This window comes from Heloderma suspectum, chromosome 2 (genome assembly GCF_057233095.1).
Source record: "Heloderma suspectum isolate Gila_16-S chromosome 2, 16-S_ref, whole genome shotgun sequence".
NCBI lineage: Eukaryota > Metazoa > Chordata > Lepidosauria > Squamata > Helodermatidae > Heloderma > Heloderma suspectum.
The window spans coordinates 348,539,410-348,559,937 of NC_139459.1; the positions used below are offsets into that span (position 1 = coordinate 348,539,410).

At 44.3% G+C, this 20,528-nt stretch overlaps 1 protein-coding gene across 1 annotated transcript in view; it reads right to left on the bottom strand.

Annotated features, from left to right (window-relative positions):
* The window catches only part of LOC146355458 (uncharacterized), a 31,834-nt gene extending 14,149 nt beyond the window's left edge, over window positions 1–17,685 (bottom strand). The window contains exons 1-6 of the mRNA XM_084840958.1: window positions 17,627–17,685; window positions 11,107–11,191; window positions 9,142–9,292; window positions 7,348–7,458; window positions 3,597–4,693; window positions 2,279–2,458 (exon numbers count right to left, since the gene is read on the bottom strand). Coding sequence (XP_084697084.1) covers window positions 2,279–2,458; window positions 3,597–4,693; window positions 7,348–7,458; window positions 9,142–9,292; window positions 11,107–11,178 — 1,611 coding nt within the window. The 5' untranslated portion in view covers window positions 11,179–11,191; window positions 17,627–17,685. The remainder of the gene's footprint in view (window positions 1–2,278; window positions 2,459–3,596; window positions 4,694–7,347; window positions 7,459–9,141; window positions 9,293–11,106; window positions 11,192–17,626) is intronic.
* Window positions 17,686–20,528: the final 2,843 nt, after the last annotated feature.

Genomic DNA, 20,528 nt, shown 5'->3' on the forward strand with positions numbered 1-20,528 from the left:
CCTGTGAGGTGGGTTGGGCTGAGAGTCTGTGACTGGCCAGTCACCCAGTGAGCTTCCATAGCTGAATGGGGACTAGAACCCGGATCTCTCGACTCCCATTCCAACACTCTAGCCACTACACCACATTGGTTCTCTTGTTCTCCAAAGGCTAGTACTGTGTTCTTTCAGTAGGTCTCACTATAGTACTGTTTGTGCACCCTGGCTGATGTTGAAGATAAGAGTGAAGGAAGAGCATTGTAATGACAATTAGCAACAACATTAGCATTAAAATACAGCATGAGAACATCAATAAATTAAATAGAAGAAAAAGCTCCCAGGTGTGGCTACACATTTGAAACCAACATGCCCAAAGCATGTTCCTTTCCCAGAAATACTTTCATCATGAACCACTTGAGTCAAACCCTTTTGCCCAGATGGAAGCCATTCATACAATTTTCATGCCCAAGTGGCTTTTACATGGTATCAAAAGCCTTTATTCTTCAATATAAAGTGGTTTCCACTGGGAGGACAGGACTGTGTATCTGCTGAATAACAAAAACAAAGACAGAATCACTAACTGAGAGGCAGCCTTCACATACGCAAGGGACATGGTAGAATTCCAGCTGTATCACATCAGACTGGGGGGGGGAGGGGGGGCACAAGTAGAAATGTCAGGATGCTCCACCATGGAAAAATAATCCCTCCAAAGAGTAAACCAGCCCATTAGAGAGAACCTAGACTATACTTCTCTCTCTCTCTCTAAGCTGTGCAGGTTTACTACAGGTAGGAAGCTTTTAATGTGACAGAGTATTTGGAAATATGGTTTCCATCTGTGAGCTGAAATGATAAAATTTGTACCGCCACATTATAATAGCGACTGCAGTCACAATAAAGGATGAAACATTCATTGCTTATGATAATCTGGTTTAAAATGAGGGAGAAGTAGTTTTGAACATTTGCAGATAAGGTATTTTCTTGTAGAAAGACATAGGGTTGTATCTCAGTGCACTTTTATGATGTTCAAAATGTGCCCCATGGGCTTCCAAAAGTATGCAACCCCTGATGTATTGCTGCCTGGGGAGTAGCAGCAATAGCAAAATATAAGACTGGGGTGAGGGAATTTCCCCAGGGTGTCATGAAGCCTTGAAGGAGTAGTTGGCTTATCTTTTTCTTAAACTATGTTATGTCTCTTAATTTTGTCAACAACCCATGGGCTAAACCCTGGGTTGTTTCTCTCTCAAAAGCCTAGAGTGCCAGGTTCAGACATCACAGCAAACAACCCAGGAAGAGGTTGTTTAGCAAAGCAGAAGTGGGCAAGTGACTGAGAGGCAGCATACTTGCTTGCTCCTGTAGTCACTCATTGTTTAATGACCCAGGGGTAGTCGTGATGCCTGAACTGCGTCAATGGTTCGTTTTCTCTGCAGGTCTGTTTTCAGGCAGCAACATCTGAGGATGGGAAACAGGGTATTACATCAATATTCCCACAGTAGTTTCAGTCAACAGTCACCATTGCCTTACATTATTGTCAAATTATATTATCTGTATTGTTTTCTTTTCTTGTCAGGCAAGAAGGCAGAATATGGATGTTTTCAATTTTAAAAAGAGAAAGATCTATATTTCAAAAATAAAAATGACTGAAACCCTCCCTCAAGGTAACACCTCTGTCTTGCTACTCGTCTGCAGCTGATCTCTCCCCATCACCCACCTCTACTTTGACTTAAGATCTAGGCTAATTCATCAATGAATAAATATTTTTCTGATAGGCAACATTTCACTAATTAAAAAAACATCTCCCACCTGCACATCCGCTCATGTCAAAGAATGTTTGTTCCTCACTGTGTGGAGAAAAACTTGGAGCATCCCATCTAAATGGGCTGCCTGGTGCCTGAGAAGGAATTCTCACCAAACACTTCCCACACTCCAAGCACTTAGACCATTTGTTGCCTATGTGGAATCTCTGGTGCTGGATGAGATGGGATTTCCCAATGAAGCACTTCCCACACTGCAAGCATTTATACGATTTCTCTCCTGCATGGATTTCCTGGTGGTTTATGAGTTGTCATTCCTGAACGAAACATGTCTCACATTCCAAGCAATTATGCAGTTCCACTCCTATATGGACTTTTTGGTGGATCATGAGTTGTAATCTGTGAGCAAAAGCTTTTCCCAAGTCCAAGCATGTATAGCATTCCTCTCCTGGGTGGACTCTTTGGTGGAACATAAATTGTGATTTCTGAACAAGACACTTCCCACTCTCCAAGTATTTTTATCGCTAATGCCAGGCGTGGATTCTCTGGACATTCTCTCCTATATGGACTCTCTCGTGTTGTGCAAAGCCTGAGGAATTACAAAAGCATTTCCCACACTCCAAGCATTTATAAGGTTTCTCACCTGTGTGGACTTTCAGGTCTCTTGCAAAAGCTGAAAGATGACCAAAACATTTCCCACGTTCCAAGCATTTGTAACGTTTTCCTCCTGTGTGGGCTCCCTAAGTATCATAAGTTGTGATTTCCAAATAAAAACTAGCCCAGACTCCTAGCATTTATGGGATTTCTTTGCTATGCAAACAACGGGTGGTTCACACATAGTGATTCTGAGCAAAATATTGCCCATTCAGGGATTTGCAACCTGTTTGGACCCGTTGGGCACATTTCGATTTTTGATTAATTGCTTTGGACACCATCACAGAATGGCTATCATGGGAGTGGGGGATTCACAACACGCCTGCCATGGGATGTGAGCAATCACAAACAGTACTCTTGCAACAAGAGGCCCATTTCACAGAAAGGAAAACTGGTGAGACTAGAGGATGAACTCACTCCTTTGAACCCACGTTTCTGCTCCAACAAAACACCTACTTTTCAGAAAGACAAGCCAGCTTCCCCAAATCACCTCCAAATTCTTATAAAATTCCCCTGAATACAAAGGTCGCCCCCAAATCATTCCCCCCCAAACACACACCCTACACAGAGAGAAAACCCCACACGGCCCACACACACAACCATGCTCTTCATCTCTGGATCATGCCCCCCCCCCCAACACACACACAGCCCTCACCCCAAGGTCGCTCTCTGCCTGCTCCCCACTGCCCCTCGGTTGTTCTAATCCCCCTTCCTTCTCCTCCTCCTGACCCCCTCTTCTACTTTCCTAACTCCCTCTTCTCTTCCACCGAATTGCTGGCTTTTCTAGACCCCCTTTCTGCTCCTCCTCTTTTCCCCACACCATTCTGGCTTTTCTAACCTCACTCCTGGCCTCCAGGTCACTCCTTGCTCTCCTCCCCACTCCCACAATCTTGCCCCAAGTACATTCCCACTGTGCTCTTTCAGTTTTGGGCCTGCAGCCCTCTTTTTCCACTGAAGAACAGTCTGGCCCACATGGGGCACAGAGGCATTCTGGGCAAGGGAAAGCAGGAAAACAAGCAGGCCGGAGGATGGGGATCTGCTGCCATCCAGCGGCCCAAGGTAAAAAAATTATTTAACAATTAAAACAAATATTTAATATTGAAAACATACAGTTTTAATCAGGAAGGGCAGGGAGCCTTGGCGGGTGTCCAGGGGTGCTGTTGTGCCCAAGGGCACCACATTGCAGGCCCCAGGTTTACAGTATTTCTCTCATATGTGAACTCTCTGATGGGACATGACTTGGGATTTCTGAGCAAAACATTTCCCACACACTGAGCATTTATAGGGCTTCTCTCCTGTGTGGACTCTCTTGTGACTCGTCAGATATGATTTGCGAGCAAAACATTTGCCACACTCCAAGCATTTATAGGGCTTCTCTCCTGTGTGGATTCTCAGGTGGCTCATGAGATGAGATTTGTGAGCGAAACATTTGTCACACTCCGAACATGAATAGGGTTTCTCTCCTGTGTGGATTCTCTGGTGAAGTATGAGAGGTGATTGGTGAGCAAAACATTTCCCACACTCAAAGCACTTATATGGTTCCTCTCCTGTGTGGACTCTCTGGTGGATCACAAGTTGTAATTTGTGAGCAAAACAATTCCCACACTCCAAGCATTTATATGGTTTTTCTCCTGTATGAATTCTCTGGTGGGAACTGACTTGTGATTTCTGAGCAAAAGATTTCCCACACTCTGAACATGTATAGGGTTTCTCCCCTGTGTGAATTCTCTGGTGAATTATGAGATGTGATTTCTGAGCAAGACATTTCCCACACTCAGGACATTTATACGGTTCTTCGCCTGTGTGGATTCTCTGGTGGATGACGAGTTGTAATCTATGAGTAAAACACTTCCCACACTCCAAGCATTTGTAAGGTTTCTCTCCTGTGTGGATTCTCTGGTGACTTATGAGATGTGATTTCTGAGTAAAACATTTCCCACATTCAAAGCACATATATGGTTCCTCTCCTGTGTGGAGTCTCTGGTGGATCACAAGTTGTAATCTGTGAGTAAAACATTTCCCACAATCTGAACATTTATAGGGTTTCTCTCCTGTGTGAATTCTTTGGTGGGAGATGATTTGTGATTTTTGAGCGAAAGATTTCCCACACTCTGAGCATGTATAGGGTTTCTCTCCTGTGTGGATTCTCTGGTGGCTCATGAAGTGTGATTTGTGAGCAAACCATTTCCCACAATCCAAACATTTATAGGGTTTCTCTCCTGTGTGGACCTGCTGATGATTGACAAGACTTGATTTCCAAGTAAGATGTCCCCCACATATGATGCACGAGTTCTTTTTCCTACATTCCACAGCTGGTATAAAGGGGAAACAGAAACAAGATTTACTTGGGAGAACTGGAAAGAAAACTACCTATCAAGCAGGTTGAAGGGGAAAACTGAGCCACTAAGACTGTTGCTATATTGAAACATCCATTAAAGAAGCAGCCCAACAACATCTCTCTCTCTCCCCTTTCATCCCATTATCCCCAAACACTAAGTCGATGTTATGACTTTGGGACTTTGCTGAGCATCATAAATCTAGAGTTCCTGTACTTGGGAAGCCTTTAGCTACCAGTTAACTATCTATAGCTAGTCAATACACTTGAAACAAAGGTACACTTGACATTGTTTACAGATGGATTCAATTTTTGATTTGTACTAAGAAAGAATTGGTAAGGGAAAAAAATCTTTGGATACTTTTTCATTTTTATTATAAATGCTAGGTAAAACATAACATCAAAAATACAACTGATTTAAGCTGATTTAACTGATTTAAGCTTTCCTTAGCAGAAAGAAATGATTAAAATTTCAAGATATGAATAAGATGTAGTATATTAAGTTTTGAAGTCTTAAATAGGTTTGGGCACGTTCAGAGGGTTTGGGGGCTGCACTGTCCCCCAGAACCCTCTGGTTCTATATCCCACCACTGGTGCCAGAAGTAACTCTGCCCCTGAAGGAAGCAGCGATAGAATCCATTCTACTGTAAAACAAGGCATGCAGGGAGGATGCACCTAGTTTCCCAGAAGAATTGGTGCGATACAGTGGTAGTGATGACTTTCTGCAGCATGCCACTGATTTTTAGCAGCACAGTGGGAGGCTGCATAAACCGCCTCGGCAGGCTGCATATTGCCTGCCCTTGCTCTAAAAGGACAGTTTTCATTGGGTACTAACTTGCTTAGTAACCATCACTGAATAGGCTGTTTGGCAGATAGGTACACAGCCTGGTGAGGTTCTGGATGGTGAAGAAGCTACCTCATTCCAAAATCAGAGCATCTTATATAAGAATATGATAGTGTAAGGCTTATTACTAGAGATATACCAGACTGATTTTGCTCATTTTTGTTTTAAACTGAAGTTTGAGCAGTGTAGACATGCAGAAAATTTTGAAACTTTGAAAACATTCAAAGCCCAAGCTTTTGACAACTTGAGAAGGGAGAGGGATGAGGCAAAGGAGAGGTTCCTGTGCATGTAATGTAACATGTGACTCAGTGTGTAATAATGCTTACTCCTGTGAGCTCTTAAGAGTGCTGGGCCAATAAAAGGACAGCCATAGAACGTTGGAAAAGGGGCTGAAGAAAAGTCAGTTGGTGATACTTAGAGGAGGAGGAAGAGAAGCTGAGAAGAAAGAGCTGAAAGGACACCAGAGGGAGAAGAGAAAGAAAACTCTTACATCACATCTTTTTTGTTTTGTTTTCACCTTTGCTGGTTTATTTGTAGGACGTTTATTTTAAAAGGGTAAAGTCGTTCCAGTTGCGAGGGAAATGGGCAAACGTATTTTTATCCAATCACTCTCAGACTACTAGCCCCCTACTAGTGCACCTGGGATTTGCACTAGTAATATATTGTTGTGCAGAGATTACCTCATAGCTAGTATTATCTAGCTGTCTCATCAGAATGCTATTTGGGCAAATGCAGAAAGGGAGAGGTAGAAACGTCAATGTGGAGCTTAATGGTTCAATTCGCCATTCACTGGTGCCGCTAGGGCCGGATCACAGGGCGCAGGCTTGGGAAAGCCCCCAAACGGCCCTCTGACAGATGGCTGTGGGCAGGGCAGGACTATGGGTGGCTCCTCCTCCTCCTCTCTCTCTTCCTGTGGTGCCACTAAATGGTAGTGCTGCGGTAGCAGCAACTGGTCAAAAATGCAGCCCTGCAGCACACCATTTTAACTTAAGAGTATTTTCCCCCTCAACTAACTTTGATTAGCAAGGTTCTCAACCAATCAGATGCTGCCCTCTTGGGGGGGGGGGCGAGGGTTCAGCCAACCAGGGCACCAGAGCAGTGAGAGGACTGCCCTCTCGCCACTCCAGTTCCCTCATTGGCTGCACATCCACAAAGACAGCATTTAGTTGGTCCAGCATGCTGCTAATCAAAGTTAGTCAAGGAAAACAGGGACTGCAATTTGAAAGGCCATGCCTTGACCACCTGCTGCCACGGCGCTTTCTTTTAGTAGTGCCGTGGCCCAGGAGGAGGAGGAGCTGCCACCCCGGTAAAAAGTAGCAGGGCAGGGGTACCTCACAGGGGGGCCCTGCCTGGAGCTCCCTCAAAACTGATGGCACCACTGCACCCCATCTGATCACAGGTTGTACAACTGTGCACATTACTATTTTAAGTGTCCCCATCTGGACCCTTCCTCTCATCACCAGGTGAAACAACAGGGAAACATCTGGTCTGATGCACCTTCTCAGCAACACCACAATTAAACAAGAAAACCAATCTCCTTGCTGACAGCTTGGCCCAGATTAATGTTTTTATCAGTAAATAACTGTGAGGCCCAACAGGCCAGGCCAATGCCCTGCATAAACTGAAAAGGTCTGAAAATGGCTATGAAATGTGATACCTGCAGCGCAACTCTCCCTCCTGCCTTCTGAAAGAAGTGACTGAAGCATAAGAGGAGATCTCAACATTTTAAAAGAGTTTCAAGGAATCAGGAAAGGGACTTTGGTCGGTTGTCTTACCCGGACCCTCACCTGAGTCGATGTTGGAGTTCTCCATTCGATCCAAGCCCTGAGAATCCGGTACCCACAGCTCTTCCCCTTGTTCCAGCCGAGAGATGAGCTCAGGCTTGGCAGCTGGAAAGCCTTCTCAGGAAAGAAGAGGGAATATCAAGGGATGTAGTCAAACTCTCAAACAACTCCTAGGGCCTTTTAAAGACCTTGAGAGGGGGAACTCCAGTCATCTTTGCACCATGATGGAACACCAAAACAACCCTCTATGGTTTAGGACACAAATAGAGAACCTCATCCGGCCTGCCAGGCTTCTCCATCCTACCCCTGAAGGCTTCCGGGAGACCCCTCTCCAAAGCTCTGCCCACTCAGAAGGGGGAGTATCTCAGCGGGGCGACACAACCTGTCAGGAAAGGTGAGGGTGGAGTGGACTTGGCACACTGCATACTAGCTGCTTCAAGATGCTCTTGGTGCCTTAACATGGCACTCAACCAGGGATTCACTTGCCTCTCACCTTTCCTGACAGGAAAAGTCAAGGGTTGAGCACAGCAAGCTCAGAGATAGAGTGTGAATGGAGTAAGGAAGAGTGTGAGAAATGGGGTGAGCGTGTGAAATGGCACCTGTGCTCACTGCTGGCATGTGGTCTCCTCCCTTGGGCCGAAAAATGTTCCGCACCCTGGGTTTAGGAGGACATTCCCCAATAACCTATTCCGACTTATCCGCTTGGTCCTATGAGGAGGGTAAAAAGGAGGGTGTTCCCCCAATCAGGTTAATTCTTTTTAAGTAGTTCTTCAGTTCTTGGCATGTAAAAAGTGATTGCTCAACATTCACAGCAAAAAAGATTACCCCTGTGGGGCGAATGACAACTCTTCTGAGTCTACAGCTCCATTTGAGAGCCAGAGGCAGTGTGCCAACTGTCACAATACTACTTCCAGAGCTGATTGGGAAGAGTAGGGTAGAAAAGGCTGCCCTCCCTAGGAGCGGGGAGGAATGGGGAACAGGTTCAAATGCTGGACTTGGGAGATCCAGGTTGAAGCCCATAACAATGAGGGCCACACCTGATGAGGTCACTTTAAGATCAGCAACAGGGGCCCTTCACATTTGTCCACCTTTGAGTGCAGTTAGGTGGGCAGGTACACGAGAGAGGGCCTTTTCGGTAGTGGCCCCACATGGCTGGAAGTGTTGCAATTGGGGATCTATCAGGCCCCATCATTACAGGCATTTAGGAAGGCCCTGAAGACTGTCTTGTCTACTCCAGCCTTTCCCTGATTACGTTTTACTGTACTGTTTTGGTTTGTAGCTGCAATTGTATTGTAGTTTTTTTGCACTGTATGAACCAGGCGTTTTATTGCTGGTGGTGTTGTTTTCAGGTTTTGGGTGGAGGCGCTGTTTATTATTGTATCAGTCTATTTTATTGTTGTAACCCATGTTGGGAGGGCTTCCGCTGTGAAAGGCAGCCTAGAAATATTTTAAATTAAAAAATAAATAAAACAGTAGAGATGTATTTCCTTTCACGTGTGTGTGTGTGTGTGTGGGGGGGGGGAGTTCTCTCTCCTGTATTCCTTTCGCTGTTACTCTCCACAGTTTCATATGTGAATGGGAAAGACACATGAACGATAGCTCTATAATGTCTACATCTTCCCTCAGCCTGGTCTGATCTAGATTGTTGTGAGGAGGTCAGCAGATGATGCAACTCGCCCTGATCTGTTGGGTAGGACGAGAAGAAGCTTTTAGAAGAAATCTAGATAATACTAACCAAAACCATCATTTAACAAATGCAATGATGAGCAGAGGAACATCAAGATTTTCAACTCTTACCGAATGAGGAACTAAATTCTTTATGCAACGAGGCCACATTCCTATAATTCTCCATCATGACCTCCCTGTACAAGGCCTTTTGATCCGGATCCAGAAGAGCGCCCTGGCTCTCGGTGAAATACACAGCCACATTTTCAAAGGTCACCGAACTCTGCAAGAACAGAGAGACCCCACCTCAGTCTCCCCCAACTCTAGAAACCCTTTCAAAGGTTCAGCCATAGATGTGGAATATAAAAGAAGCCACATTACCTCACTTAGACACACCTTACCTCGCAACATCCACTGGTCTGCAAATCTCTATACTCCTTGGCATGGCTGTTAATATTTTTCAGGCAGTACCCAAAACACTGATCCACACAAACAAGAGATCACTTAATAGAACTATGTCTGGAATGTACCATTTCAAACTGCATTTGAGGTGGTCAGACATTAGAATTATCTCCTTCCACCAAAATAATTTTTTTCCCTTGCATATAGATTGTAAGCCTAAGGGCAGGGACCTTCTTATTAATCTTTGTAAGCTGCTCTGGGAGCCTTTTGTTTAGCTGAAGAGTGAGGTAAAGATCCTGTAAATAGAGAACCGCTGTGGTGTAGTGGCTAGAGAGTTGGACTAGGAGTTGGGAGACCCGGGTTCTAGTCCCCACTCAACCATGAAGCTCACTGGGTGACTTTGGGCCAGTCACAGACTCTAAGCCCAACCTACCTCACAGAGTTGTTGTTGTGAGGATAAAATGGAGAGGAGGAGAATTATGTACGCCACCTTGGGTTCCTTAGGGAGGAAAAAAGGCAGGATCAAAGCTATGGTTTTCCCAGTAGTAATGTATGGCTGTGAGAGCTGGACTATAAGGAAGGCTGAGCGCCGAAGAATTGATGCTTTCGAACTGTGGTGCTGGAGAAGACTGTTACGAGTCCCCTGGACTGCAAGGATGTCAAATCAGTCCATTCTAAAGGAAATCAACCCTGAGTGCTCATTGGAAGGACAGATACTGAAGCTGAAGCTCAAATATTTTGGCCACCTAATGCGAAGAGAAAACTCTCTGGAAAAGACCCTGATGCTGGGAAAGATTGAAGGCAAAAGGAGAAGGGGACGGCAGAGGATGAGATGGCTAGATAGCATCACCGATGCAATGAATATGAACTTGAGCATGCTCTGGGAGAGAGCGGAGGACAGGAAGGCCTGGCGTGCTATGGTCCATGGGGTCACGAAGAGTCGGACACGACTGAACGACTGAACAACAAAAAATAAATGTAATAAATAAATAAATCTAGAAATCTAGAATATTGGGCAGAACTGTTCTTCAGATATTTGCCTGGCCTAGAACAGGAACACGTTTACTATGTAATCTGCGGCCGTGCAGATTACTTCGGCGGTCCCACTGCAACAAGGGAGATCCACAGGCAGAAGCAGGATTTGCACTGAGACATGCGAAGCCCATGCAGATCACATAGGGCGGGTGGGGATGGAAGTTCTCACACATCTCCCGGTGTGCAGGAGAAGTTGGCATCTCCACCCAGTGTCCCGTAGACTGGTCCGTAGATCTGGCAGGAAAGTTCCCCTACATTGTCTCCCTGGCACATGCTGTGGCAATGATTGTTAGCTCAAATGGCCTTGTAACAGGATTAGACAATTCAGAGTATACAGGTCTGGCCATGATAGCCAAATGAAATGCCAGATACCAGGAACCAAGAACAAGGAGGGCTCACTGCTTCCAAGCCTGGCTTGTGGGCTTGCTAGACTAGATGGACCTTTTGTTCTGATTCAGAAGAGGCCTTTTTACATTCATTAAGGGAAAGAAAGAGAGAGAGAGAGAGAGAGAGAGAGAGAGAAACAGACAGACAGACAGACAGACAGACAGGGAGGGAGGGAGGGAGGGAGGGAGGCTTCGTGTTCCCTCTTGACTTTGACTTCCTTGTACAGATCCTGCTTTCTCCCTCCCCCCTATGCACTTCCGGAGGAACTCCTACCTGGCTTGGCTCCCCTGCAACCTCTTGCCTTGTCCCAGAGGGAGGGTGCAATCCCGGCTGAGACTCAGACATCCTTCTTCGCTCTCTGGGGTCAAGGAGGGCAAAACAAATGGAGAACGTTTTACAAGCACAGAACTTCAATATCACATGCTGCCCCCCAAATTGAGAGGCTCTTGCTCATCTTCCTTAGTACACATGATCAAAGGGAAGGAAGGGGCAAGATCCGGAACTGTATAAATGATGAGGCACAAAGGAAGCTGCCTTACAGGGAGTCAGATAATCCTTCCTCATAGCCCAGAGGGCTTTTCTCAAGCTGGCAATGGCTCCTAAGTTCTCAGGCAGAGGGGCCTTCTCGGTGCCACTGCTGGAACTCCTTTCAACCACAGATATCTGGGCCCTTCCGCCTGCCAAGTATGTGCTTTACTGCTGAGCTCCCATTCAGACAGATATGCCAATGGGGACAGCAGAACTCAGGCACGGGCCATGGCTTAGTGGTGGAGCACATGCTTTGCATTCAGAAGGCCACAAGATCAACTCCTCACATCTCAAACCAAAGATTACCTCAGAAACAAGGCTAGGGAGCACCATCAGCCAGAGCGGGCAAGGAACACTGGGAGGAGGGCCAGTAGTTGGTTGGAGGGGCAGACAGCCACCCCCCCAAAGGAGAGAGCGATAAATGGAAGAGGATTGGGATTATAGGCAGGTTTTATGGCCAAATCTAGGCAATAAATGTGAAATTGATGAAAGGAAGACCACAATGGCCCTGTAGTCTCAGTCAAAGCCCACTCAGATCAGGAAAACCTTCCTCAGCCTGGTGGCCTGCAGATGTGTTGGACCACAATTCCCATCAACCCCAGGCAGCATGGCCGTTGGCTGGGTGATGTGATCCATGTTGGGGAAGTCTTGCCTAAGATCTTTTTTTTTAATCAATTTTTATTGTGAATTTTAACCAAACCAAACCAAACCAAACAAAAACATTAAAAAAAAACCCAAAATTAAAAATATAACAATATATTCTAAAATCCTCAGCTTCAAATATTACAATATTCTAAGAAGAGGAAAAAAAATAGGTTACACATAAACTTCAGTAAAAGCAGACCACATATCCAAATACAAGTCCATTTGCAAGTTACGCCTGTATACCACTCTTTCTATATACCACTCTGTTAAGTCTTCAGTCCATTGCCTTATAGGCGGCGAGCTTTTATCTTTCCAGTATCGTAGTATCAGTCTTTTAGCAACCACAAGGGAATGAAAGATCCCTTTATGCTGACCATGTGTCACATTTCAAAAAACAGGTAAGTAATTTAAGAGAAAATATAAAAGTGCTTTCCAATACAAAATTTATCCGTATAATAACTTCCTCCCCAAAGGAGGCAACTATTGGGTATTTCCAAATCATATGAATCAGAGAAGCATTAACTGTATTACACCTCCAACAATTCGCCAAATTTGACAAGTCTTTATTAAAGAGACATTGTGGCGTCCAATAGACTTGAAGCAAAAGTTTTTGCTGAATAAGGCGTAACCGAAGATCCATAGAGATAGCCGATACAGATGCCAAAACCACAGTCCATTGATTAAACAAAATAGGACCTTGCAATTCCCTATTCCATTCCTGCTGTAAACCACATGTATCCTATTTGTTCACTGATAATAAGTATTTATAAACATGAATCGTAGGTCGATATATCTGGTCAGCTTCAATAAGTATTTTCAGTAGCGAAGGAGCCTCCGAAGCAGTAAAAGCAGCAGGACTGAATGTAGGTATTAACGAATGTTTCAATTGCAAATATTTCCATTCTGATGTAGCAGGCAAACCAAATTGATCTCACAAAGTTTTAAATAGCAAAAACTCATCATCAACACCCACTAATTGATCCAGGGTAAAGATCCTTTTATCTGTCCAGGTCCGCCATAAAAACATTTTCCTTCCAATTCTTAAATCTGGATTTCCCCATAAAGTCAATTTGGCATGAGAAAATGGATCAAAGTATAATTGGCATGACATTATATGCCACACATCTCTGACTACCATAAATGTGGGAGGAGCTCTGTCTGCCTTAATGTACCGAGAACCTAACGCCATCCATTTGAAGAGAGGCTCCAGACAAGAAGATTCCAACACTGACCAAGGTGGAAAATCTAATCTGAGTGGAAAAGACCAAAATTTGGTACATGTCAGCAAATAAGCCCAATGGTATGTAGCTAGATCTGGAAAACTGAACCTGCCTTCATTAACTGGAAGTTGCATCGTTTTCAAAGATATTCTTGGTGGAAAGGAACGCCAAAAGAATTTACAAAACAAAGCATTAAGTTTTTGAAAATATTTGCCAAGTATAAGTATAAGGATCCCACGTGTCTTGCCTAAGATCTTGAGGTTATTATTTCCCTTTCCTCAAAATTGGGAGATGCTGCTACTTGGGACAAGATGACCTGGTTTACCACCAACAACAATCCAGAGTATGGGTAGTTGTTGAATTGTGGGTTACTGAATCGTGGGATGTTAGGGAACACATAGATGTTGGTATGTGCAAACTCTGCACTATGGTTTAACTCTGGGTTATTAACCACAAACAAGCCAGGAAGAGAACCCATAGTTTGTTGTTGGGTTGTAACCACGTAACAACCCACAGTTAAACCATACTGCAGGGTGTGCATGTAACAACAACCCACAATTCAACAACTCACACTCAGCCTGTACTTTAGGTTGTCATTATGTGTGAACCAGGTTGATGAGTGACCTCCCTGCAGCATTTGTGAGATTTCTGAGGCACGGGTGTGTGGCCTTCTGCTGTAATATGGGTGGAAGTATTTGCACCGCAATTCAGCCCCTTTCTCCAGTGCATCAATATGGATATGCCCAGATTTTAAAAGAAAACAAAACAGGTTATAGGTCCTATGTTGATCTCACAGAGAAAGAGGCACAGAATTGCTAAAGATGACAGCTCTGGGGGCTAAAACAAAAATGAATCTTGCTGGGGACAGCAAAATGTCTTCAATATGCAAGTTCAAGTTTCCTCTCCTATCTTCCCCATTGTGATTTGAACCTGGAGGCTGCGAGAGAGGAGAGGAGAGAACGGCAGTGTTTGCATGTAACACTAACCCATGGTATGGGTTGTTAAATTCTGGGTCATCATGATGTGCAAACCCAGCTACACTAACAAACCATGGTTTGTTAACCACGAACAACCCAGAAAGAGAAGCCATGGTTTGGTGTTGGATTCTGAACTCTGGGTTGTTTAAACCATGCGTTGTCATTACATACAAACCCAAGCTATGCGTCGTTCATGGTTTGTTTCACTAGGCTACAAAAGTGGTGGGCAGAAGTAGTAAAACAACAAACAAACCACCAGCCGCTCTACATGCCAGTATTAGTGCCACAAAGGCATTTAGGGAGAAGCAGGCAAAGACGGAGGGAAACAAACAACATAGGGACTGAGAGAACAAACCACTGGTTGTTCGATCATCTGTCAGACAAACCCTGGGTAGGGCAAAAAACCCAGGGTCAACCATGGATTAAATAAATCATGGGTTAGCATTATGTGTGAACCAGGTCAGAGTCTCTGTGGGGATCTTGTCTTTGGGCATAAGGTTCGCCTCTTCCAACTTCCATTACTCTAAAGCTGTTTGCAAAGGGCCAGAGAAATTATGTGAAATGGGACTAACAACATTGCTTCCCCCTTTATTCTCTTCACAGACCATCTCATCCTGCCCTACCTCTGTACCAACAGTGAGGAGACTCCAATCCCATTCCATGATGGATTTCTTCCTCATCTCTACACACACCTGTTGGGCTATATTCATAGAACCATAGAATAGTAGGGTTGGAAGAGGCCTATAAGACCATCGAGTCCAACCCCCTGCTCAATGCAGGAATCCAAGTCAGAGCATCCCTGACAGAGCAGGGATTCCCTCCAACTACTAGGGAACATTACCCAATTTAGCTTGAGTCTACATTTTAAAAACCCACGACACCACCTAAAACTAATATTTAGCCTTGCTAATATAACAGTTACTCTTTATTTCAGCTTTTCACCTATTTTTGTGAACCGCCAAGCCAGCTTCTGTTATTGGGCAGTACAGAATTGAAATAAATAAAAAATAACAATGGAGACAGATCTGAGTAACAGCTGGATTTTATCTTTGCAGAAACGGGGTAGCAAGCACCAACTTGAAACCGACATACCACCTAGTAGAGGCTAACCTATTAAAAACGCAATCCTATGCAGGTTTAGACATTAAAAAGTCCTACAACTTCCAGGATGTCCCAGCCAGTATAGGACTGCCCCCTAAAACACACACACACAGGCAGCAGTATTGACCATAGAAAAAAATCCAAAATCTTAATACCTTTATTAGGCCAACTTAAAGATCATTAAAAATGTGCAAGCTTTTGAGATCTCCAGATCTCTTCATCAGTCAAGATGTTATAAAAAGAGGGTTATAAACCAGGGGAGGGGGGGTGGGGTGGGGTGGGAGTCTGACTGGATGTTGAAGTCATGATGTCTGCATATTCTTCTTCACACAGAGCTTTTATCCTGCTATTGAGATTGGTTACTCATGGAAGTTTGAGGGTCCTTCAGATAAGTCATCAGCCTCCTGGGCATCCCCCACACTAAATGACCTTTATTCCATTTTTTAAAAGATCAGAGATAATGAGCTACCAAATTACAGCGCTTGAGATCCACTTGAGTTCCCTCCCTGAAAAGAGGAAAACGACTATAAGAGGAGCTAGACCACAGCACCATCCCGGGGCTGTATAATGAAACCTATGGAAGACTCAGATAAGGGAGGAAACGGAGGGGGGAGGGTCGCCGCTCCTGATTCTGCATTTAAAACAGAAGCAGAAGTCCCATTTTAATGGAGGGATTTTAGGCTGGTGTAGAGGGTCAAGAAGCAACAGTAAGAACCAGACATGGAACAACCGATTGGTTCAAAATTGGGAAAGGAGTACGACAAGGCTGCATATTGTCACCCTGCTTATTTAACTTATATGCAGAGTACATCATGAGAAATGCCGGGTTGGATGAATCAGAGGTCGGAATTAAGATTGCTGGGAGAATTATCAACAACCTCCGATATGCAGACGATACCACCCTAATGGCAGAAAGCGAAGAGGATCTCAAGAGCCTCTTGTTGAGGGTGAAAGAGGAGAGTGCAAAAGCTGGTTTGAAACTCAACATTAAAAAAACTAAGATCATGGCATCTGGCCCCATCACTTCCTGGCATATAGAAGGGGAAGAAATGGAAGCAGTGACAGATTTTACTTTCTTGGGCTCCAAGATCACCGCAGATGGTGACTGTAGCCATGAAATTAAAAGACGCTTGCTCCTTGGGAGGAAAGCTATGGCCAACCTAGACAGCATAGTAAGAAGCAGAGACATCACCTTGCCGACAAAGGTCCGTCTAATCAAAGCTATGGTTTTTCCAGTAGTAATGTATGGCTGTGAGAGCTGGACTATATGGAAGGCTGAGCGCCGAAGAATTGATGCCTTCGAACTGTGGTGCTGAAGAAGACTCTTACAAGTGCCCTGGACTGCAAGGAGGTCAAATCAGTCCATCCTAAAGGAAATCAACCCTGAGTGCTCATTGGAAGGACAGATAATGAAGCTGAAGCTCCAATATTTTGGCCACCTAATGCGAAGAGAAAACTCCCTGGAAAAGACCCTGATGCTGGGAAAGACTGAAGGCAAAAGGAGAAGGGGACGGCAGAGGATGAGATGGCTAGATAGCATCACGGATGCAATGAATGTGAACTTGAGCACACTCCGGGAGAGAGCGCAGGACAGGAAGGCCTGGCGTGCTATGGTCCATGGGGTGACGAAGAGTCGGACACGACTGAACGACTGAACAACAACAAAAGAGATGCTCAGATATGGATGAGGGGGTTTGCACACATTCAGATTGGACTACACCAGGTAATGTGATGGTTTCAGGTTGCAGTGCCCCCTAGAACTACTGGGAACAAGAAAGTAGCAGATGATTGCTGATCCTCCATTCTGGTTCATCAGACGAAGTGGGCAGTGTCCATAAAAGCTTATGCCAGAATAAATTCGTTCGTCTTTAAGGTGCCACAAGACTCTTTGTTTTTAATCCATTCAAATCTTCCATCCCTTCTGCCGTTCCATCTTAAAACTATGCTGCAGCCTTACATTTTTCTCTCCTCCCCAACCCACTTTGTTCAACAACCAGCCTGAAGAAAAGTTCTTGAGATCTAGAAAATTATGTTTTGGTCGGTCCTAATAAAAGCATTGCTTGACCGTGGATTTGGAATGTTGTTCCTGATCAACCAGTGCGGCCACTTCTGCATTAAAAAAAATAAATAAATGTTCAGGCAGCATTCAAAGTGCAGCCAGGAGGAATCAAAACAGCGATGAGTGCAACGGCGCCCAGCTTTATGGGTGGGGTGGGGGGATCAAGATAATATAAACAAGAAAACAGAAACACATACAAAATAATAAATGAATGGCAAATCAAGGTAGTTTTTTTTTAATTAAAAAAGAAACAAAAACCTTACCCGATAACGAGAGATCAAGCCCGAGGCAGCTGCAACCATGTTTCCCCTCTAGCAGAGTAGGAAGGCCGAAGACAGAAAGGGAGAGATAGTCCCGCCCTTAGAGGAGCGCGGAATCAGCTGCGGCTCTTTTTGTTTCCACCCGGCTCAGTTTGAGTACTGAGCAGTAGTCGAGGCCTCTGTCAATGAGCAGCATAGCTTGAAAGCAGAGGGTCCCGAGTCGCATCAGGAGTCGGAGCACAGCGATGCAACAACAACAGCAACAACTTCAACTTATTTTCTGTATATATTTTACACTGCACTTTACCCTGCATTTTGCACTGCAATTTATTTGTTTATTACATTTTTACACTGAAATAATATATTGAATACATTTCAATTAACCAGTCAAAGTCTGAATTGAAGCTGATTGAAGAGACTGTATTTCTTCAATACAGTCTCTTCAATCAGCTGTATTTTATTCTGTATAATACAGAAATACTTCTGTATTTGTGTATCACCTAGTTCACAATTTCGATGGCGCCAAGATGTTCTTACTTATTTGGGAATACTTATTCCCAGAGACATATCTCAGATGATCAAGCTTAATTCGAATAAGTTGATTAATGAGATCTCACGGGATTTAGATAGACGGGCATCTTTAAAGCTGAGTTTGTGGGGTAAGGTAAATACATTCAAGATGAATATTATATCTCAGACCGATTTATACATATTACAATTATAATATCTATATGTTGTATGTATGTATATTATATTATACCTCGGATTCCTTTATCTATACCTGGCAAATGTTTTCCAAAACTCAATGCTTTGTTTTGTAAACTATTTTGGGTTTCCTCCCCACCACGAATATCCTTGAAAAGGATGCAACTTCCAGTTAAAGAAGGTGGGTTTTGGTACATGCTGGCTGGGAATAATGGGTCCAACACATCTGGAGGGCACTAGGGGCGCAATCCTGCGCATATTTAGGCAGAGAAAAGGCCTACAACTCCCAGCATGCACAGGAGTGTGCCCTTGGTTCAAAAAGGCTGTTTCAGTTGCTAATTCTGCTTCTATATGGATCCCTCAATCGGCCGAGAAAATTCATCTTGGGTATTATTGTGCAAGGTGACAGGTCTGGAAGATGCCTTCAGTGGATGTGAGCTTCTAAATTAGCAATGTCCTGTCTTCTAAGTTGTATCTTGGATCAGTTGCTATAGATCCTATTGAACCCCTTAAGGTAGCATGCACTTCATAAAACCAAGCAGAACTGCCACAATGGATTTGTAGTGAGCACTTCAACAGTTGTTAACAAGGATGCTTTTGTGTACTTGTAAGTTACACCTGCTAATTGTCACAGCAAGAGTCACTTCCTAAGGTAGCAACACATAGCCGCACCCTCGCACGCACTCTGCTAGGGAGTCTTTTCATAAGAGCATAAGAAAAGCACTGCTGGATCAGACCAAAGCTGATCTAGTCTAGCATCTTGTTCACACAGTGGCCACTAGATGCCTATAGGAAGACCACAAGCAGCACATGAGTGCAATTTCCTTCTTCTGTATGTTGTATTTGTTCGTGGTGCAATTGTCTATCTTGCAGTGGCTTCTGAAGCAGGCTGGTAGTAAATCTGCCATAATGCTTTTAATTTCTTTAAAAGACCTAACATCATTCCACAGAATGCTTTAAACTAACAATGGATCTAGTATTTATTGCTGAACACATCCACACTTGAACTTCAGAACACATATGTAAACGAATGACAGGGAATTGCCATTGAAGTGTATGGGTTCCTTCCAACAACCACAGGAATGCATTGGATTTTTGTTTGGAGTGCAGTAAATCCATGGTGATTCATAACTTGCACAGTGAACTTTAGGGATAGTCCACTGTGGCCAAATAATAATAAAACAGTACAAACTGCCATTAGAACACATTGGTATCCTGCATTCTGGTCTGTAAGGCTCTGAATAAGAAGCATGGTCATTGAGGGACCTGCAACAAAATTTTGCAGCATGGAGTGCCCCTGTTCAAGTTTCCTACCAGCCAGCCAATCACCCATGTCCTTTTCTAGAATACTGTAGTTCTCCCCCTGCACTGCCCTTCCCTCTCCTCAATACCACACTCTGTGGCCCCTGAGCATGCTCACAGGGATGTCTTGCATCTTCCCCACCCTGTTTTTTTTCCTATAAAGATTTTTTGTACTTCTTGAAGTGTCCTGATATCTTCCTCTTCTGCATGGATGGTGCCGTTTTAGCAGCGTAAGGGAGAACTGAGATCCCTATTAGTATATATAGCAGTGGTGCAGAACTTTCAGCCCAAGGGCTGAATTCCATTTTGAAGAAGATTTCAGGGGCCACGGTCCAGTGGTGGGCAGAGCCAAAGGCAAGAGGGGTGGGGCCAAACTAACAAAAATACAAGCTAAGCTTTACGAGAGGTATTTCAACCTTTTAGAATGGGGAAAAAACTGCACAAAAGCTGGGAAACCACCCAATGTTTGGTGCTTGGGATGAAGGGGGAAAATACCACTTGCATTGTTAGCATGGGAATGCGTTGCTGAGGTGCCGAGAGCCACATAGGCAAAAGGATATAGTGCTTGAATGAGTGCTAGAGGGCGTGGCTGATTAACTTACTGCACATGTGTCACAATGCCTAGCAAGGCCCTTGTCTCTGGAAACTGGAAAACTTCCTTTGAAGGAAGTTTGTAGCCCCTTGACATAAGCCAATATTTGGTGCAGTGCTGAGTCATGTGCCTTGTTTACTTGTTTGTATAAATACCAAAGTCACTTATTGTTCTGGGTCCAGCCCAGAGGGGACATGCTGGCAACTCTTGACTGCACCAGACCTTGATGTTCTGGTAATAAATATCCACTCAGACAAAAGCCAGTGTCTGTTCTCTGGCTGAGTTCTGCAACAGGGGAAAGGGGAA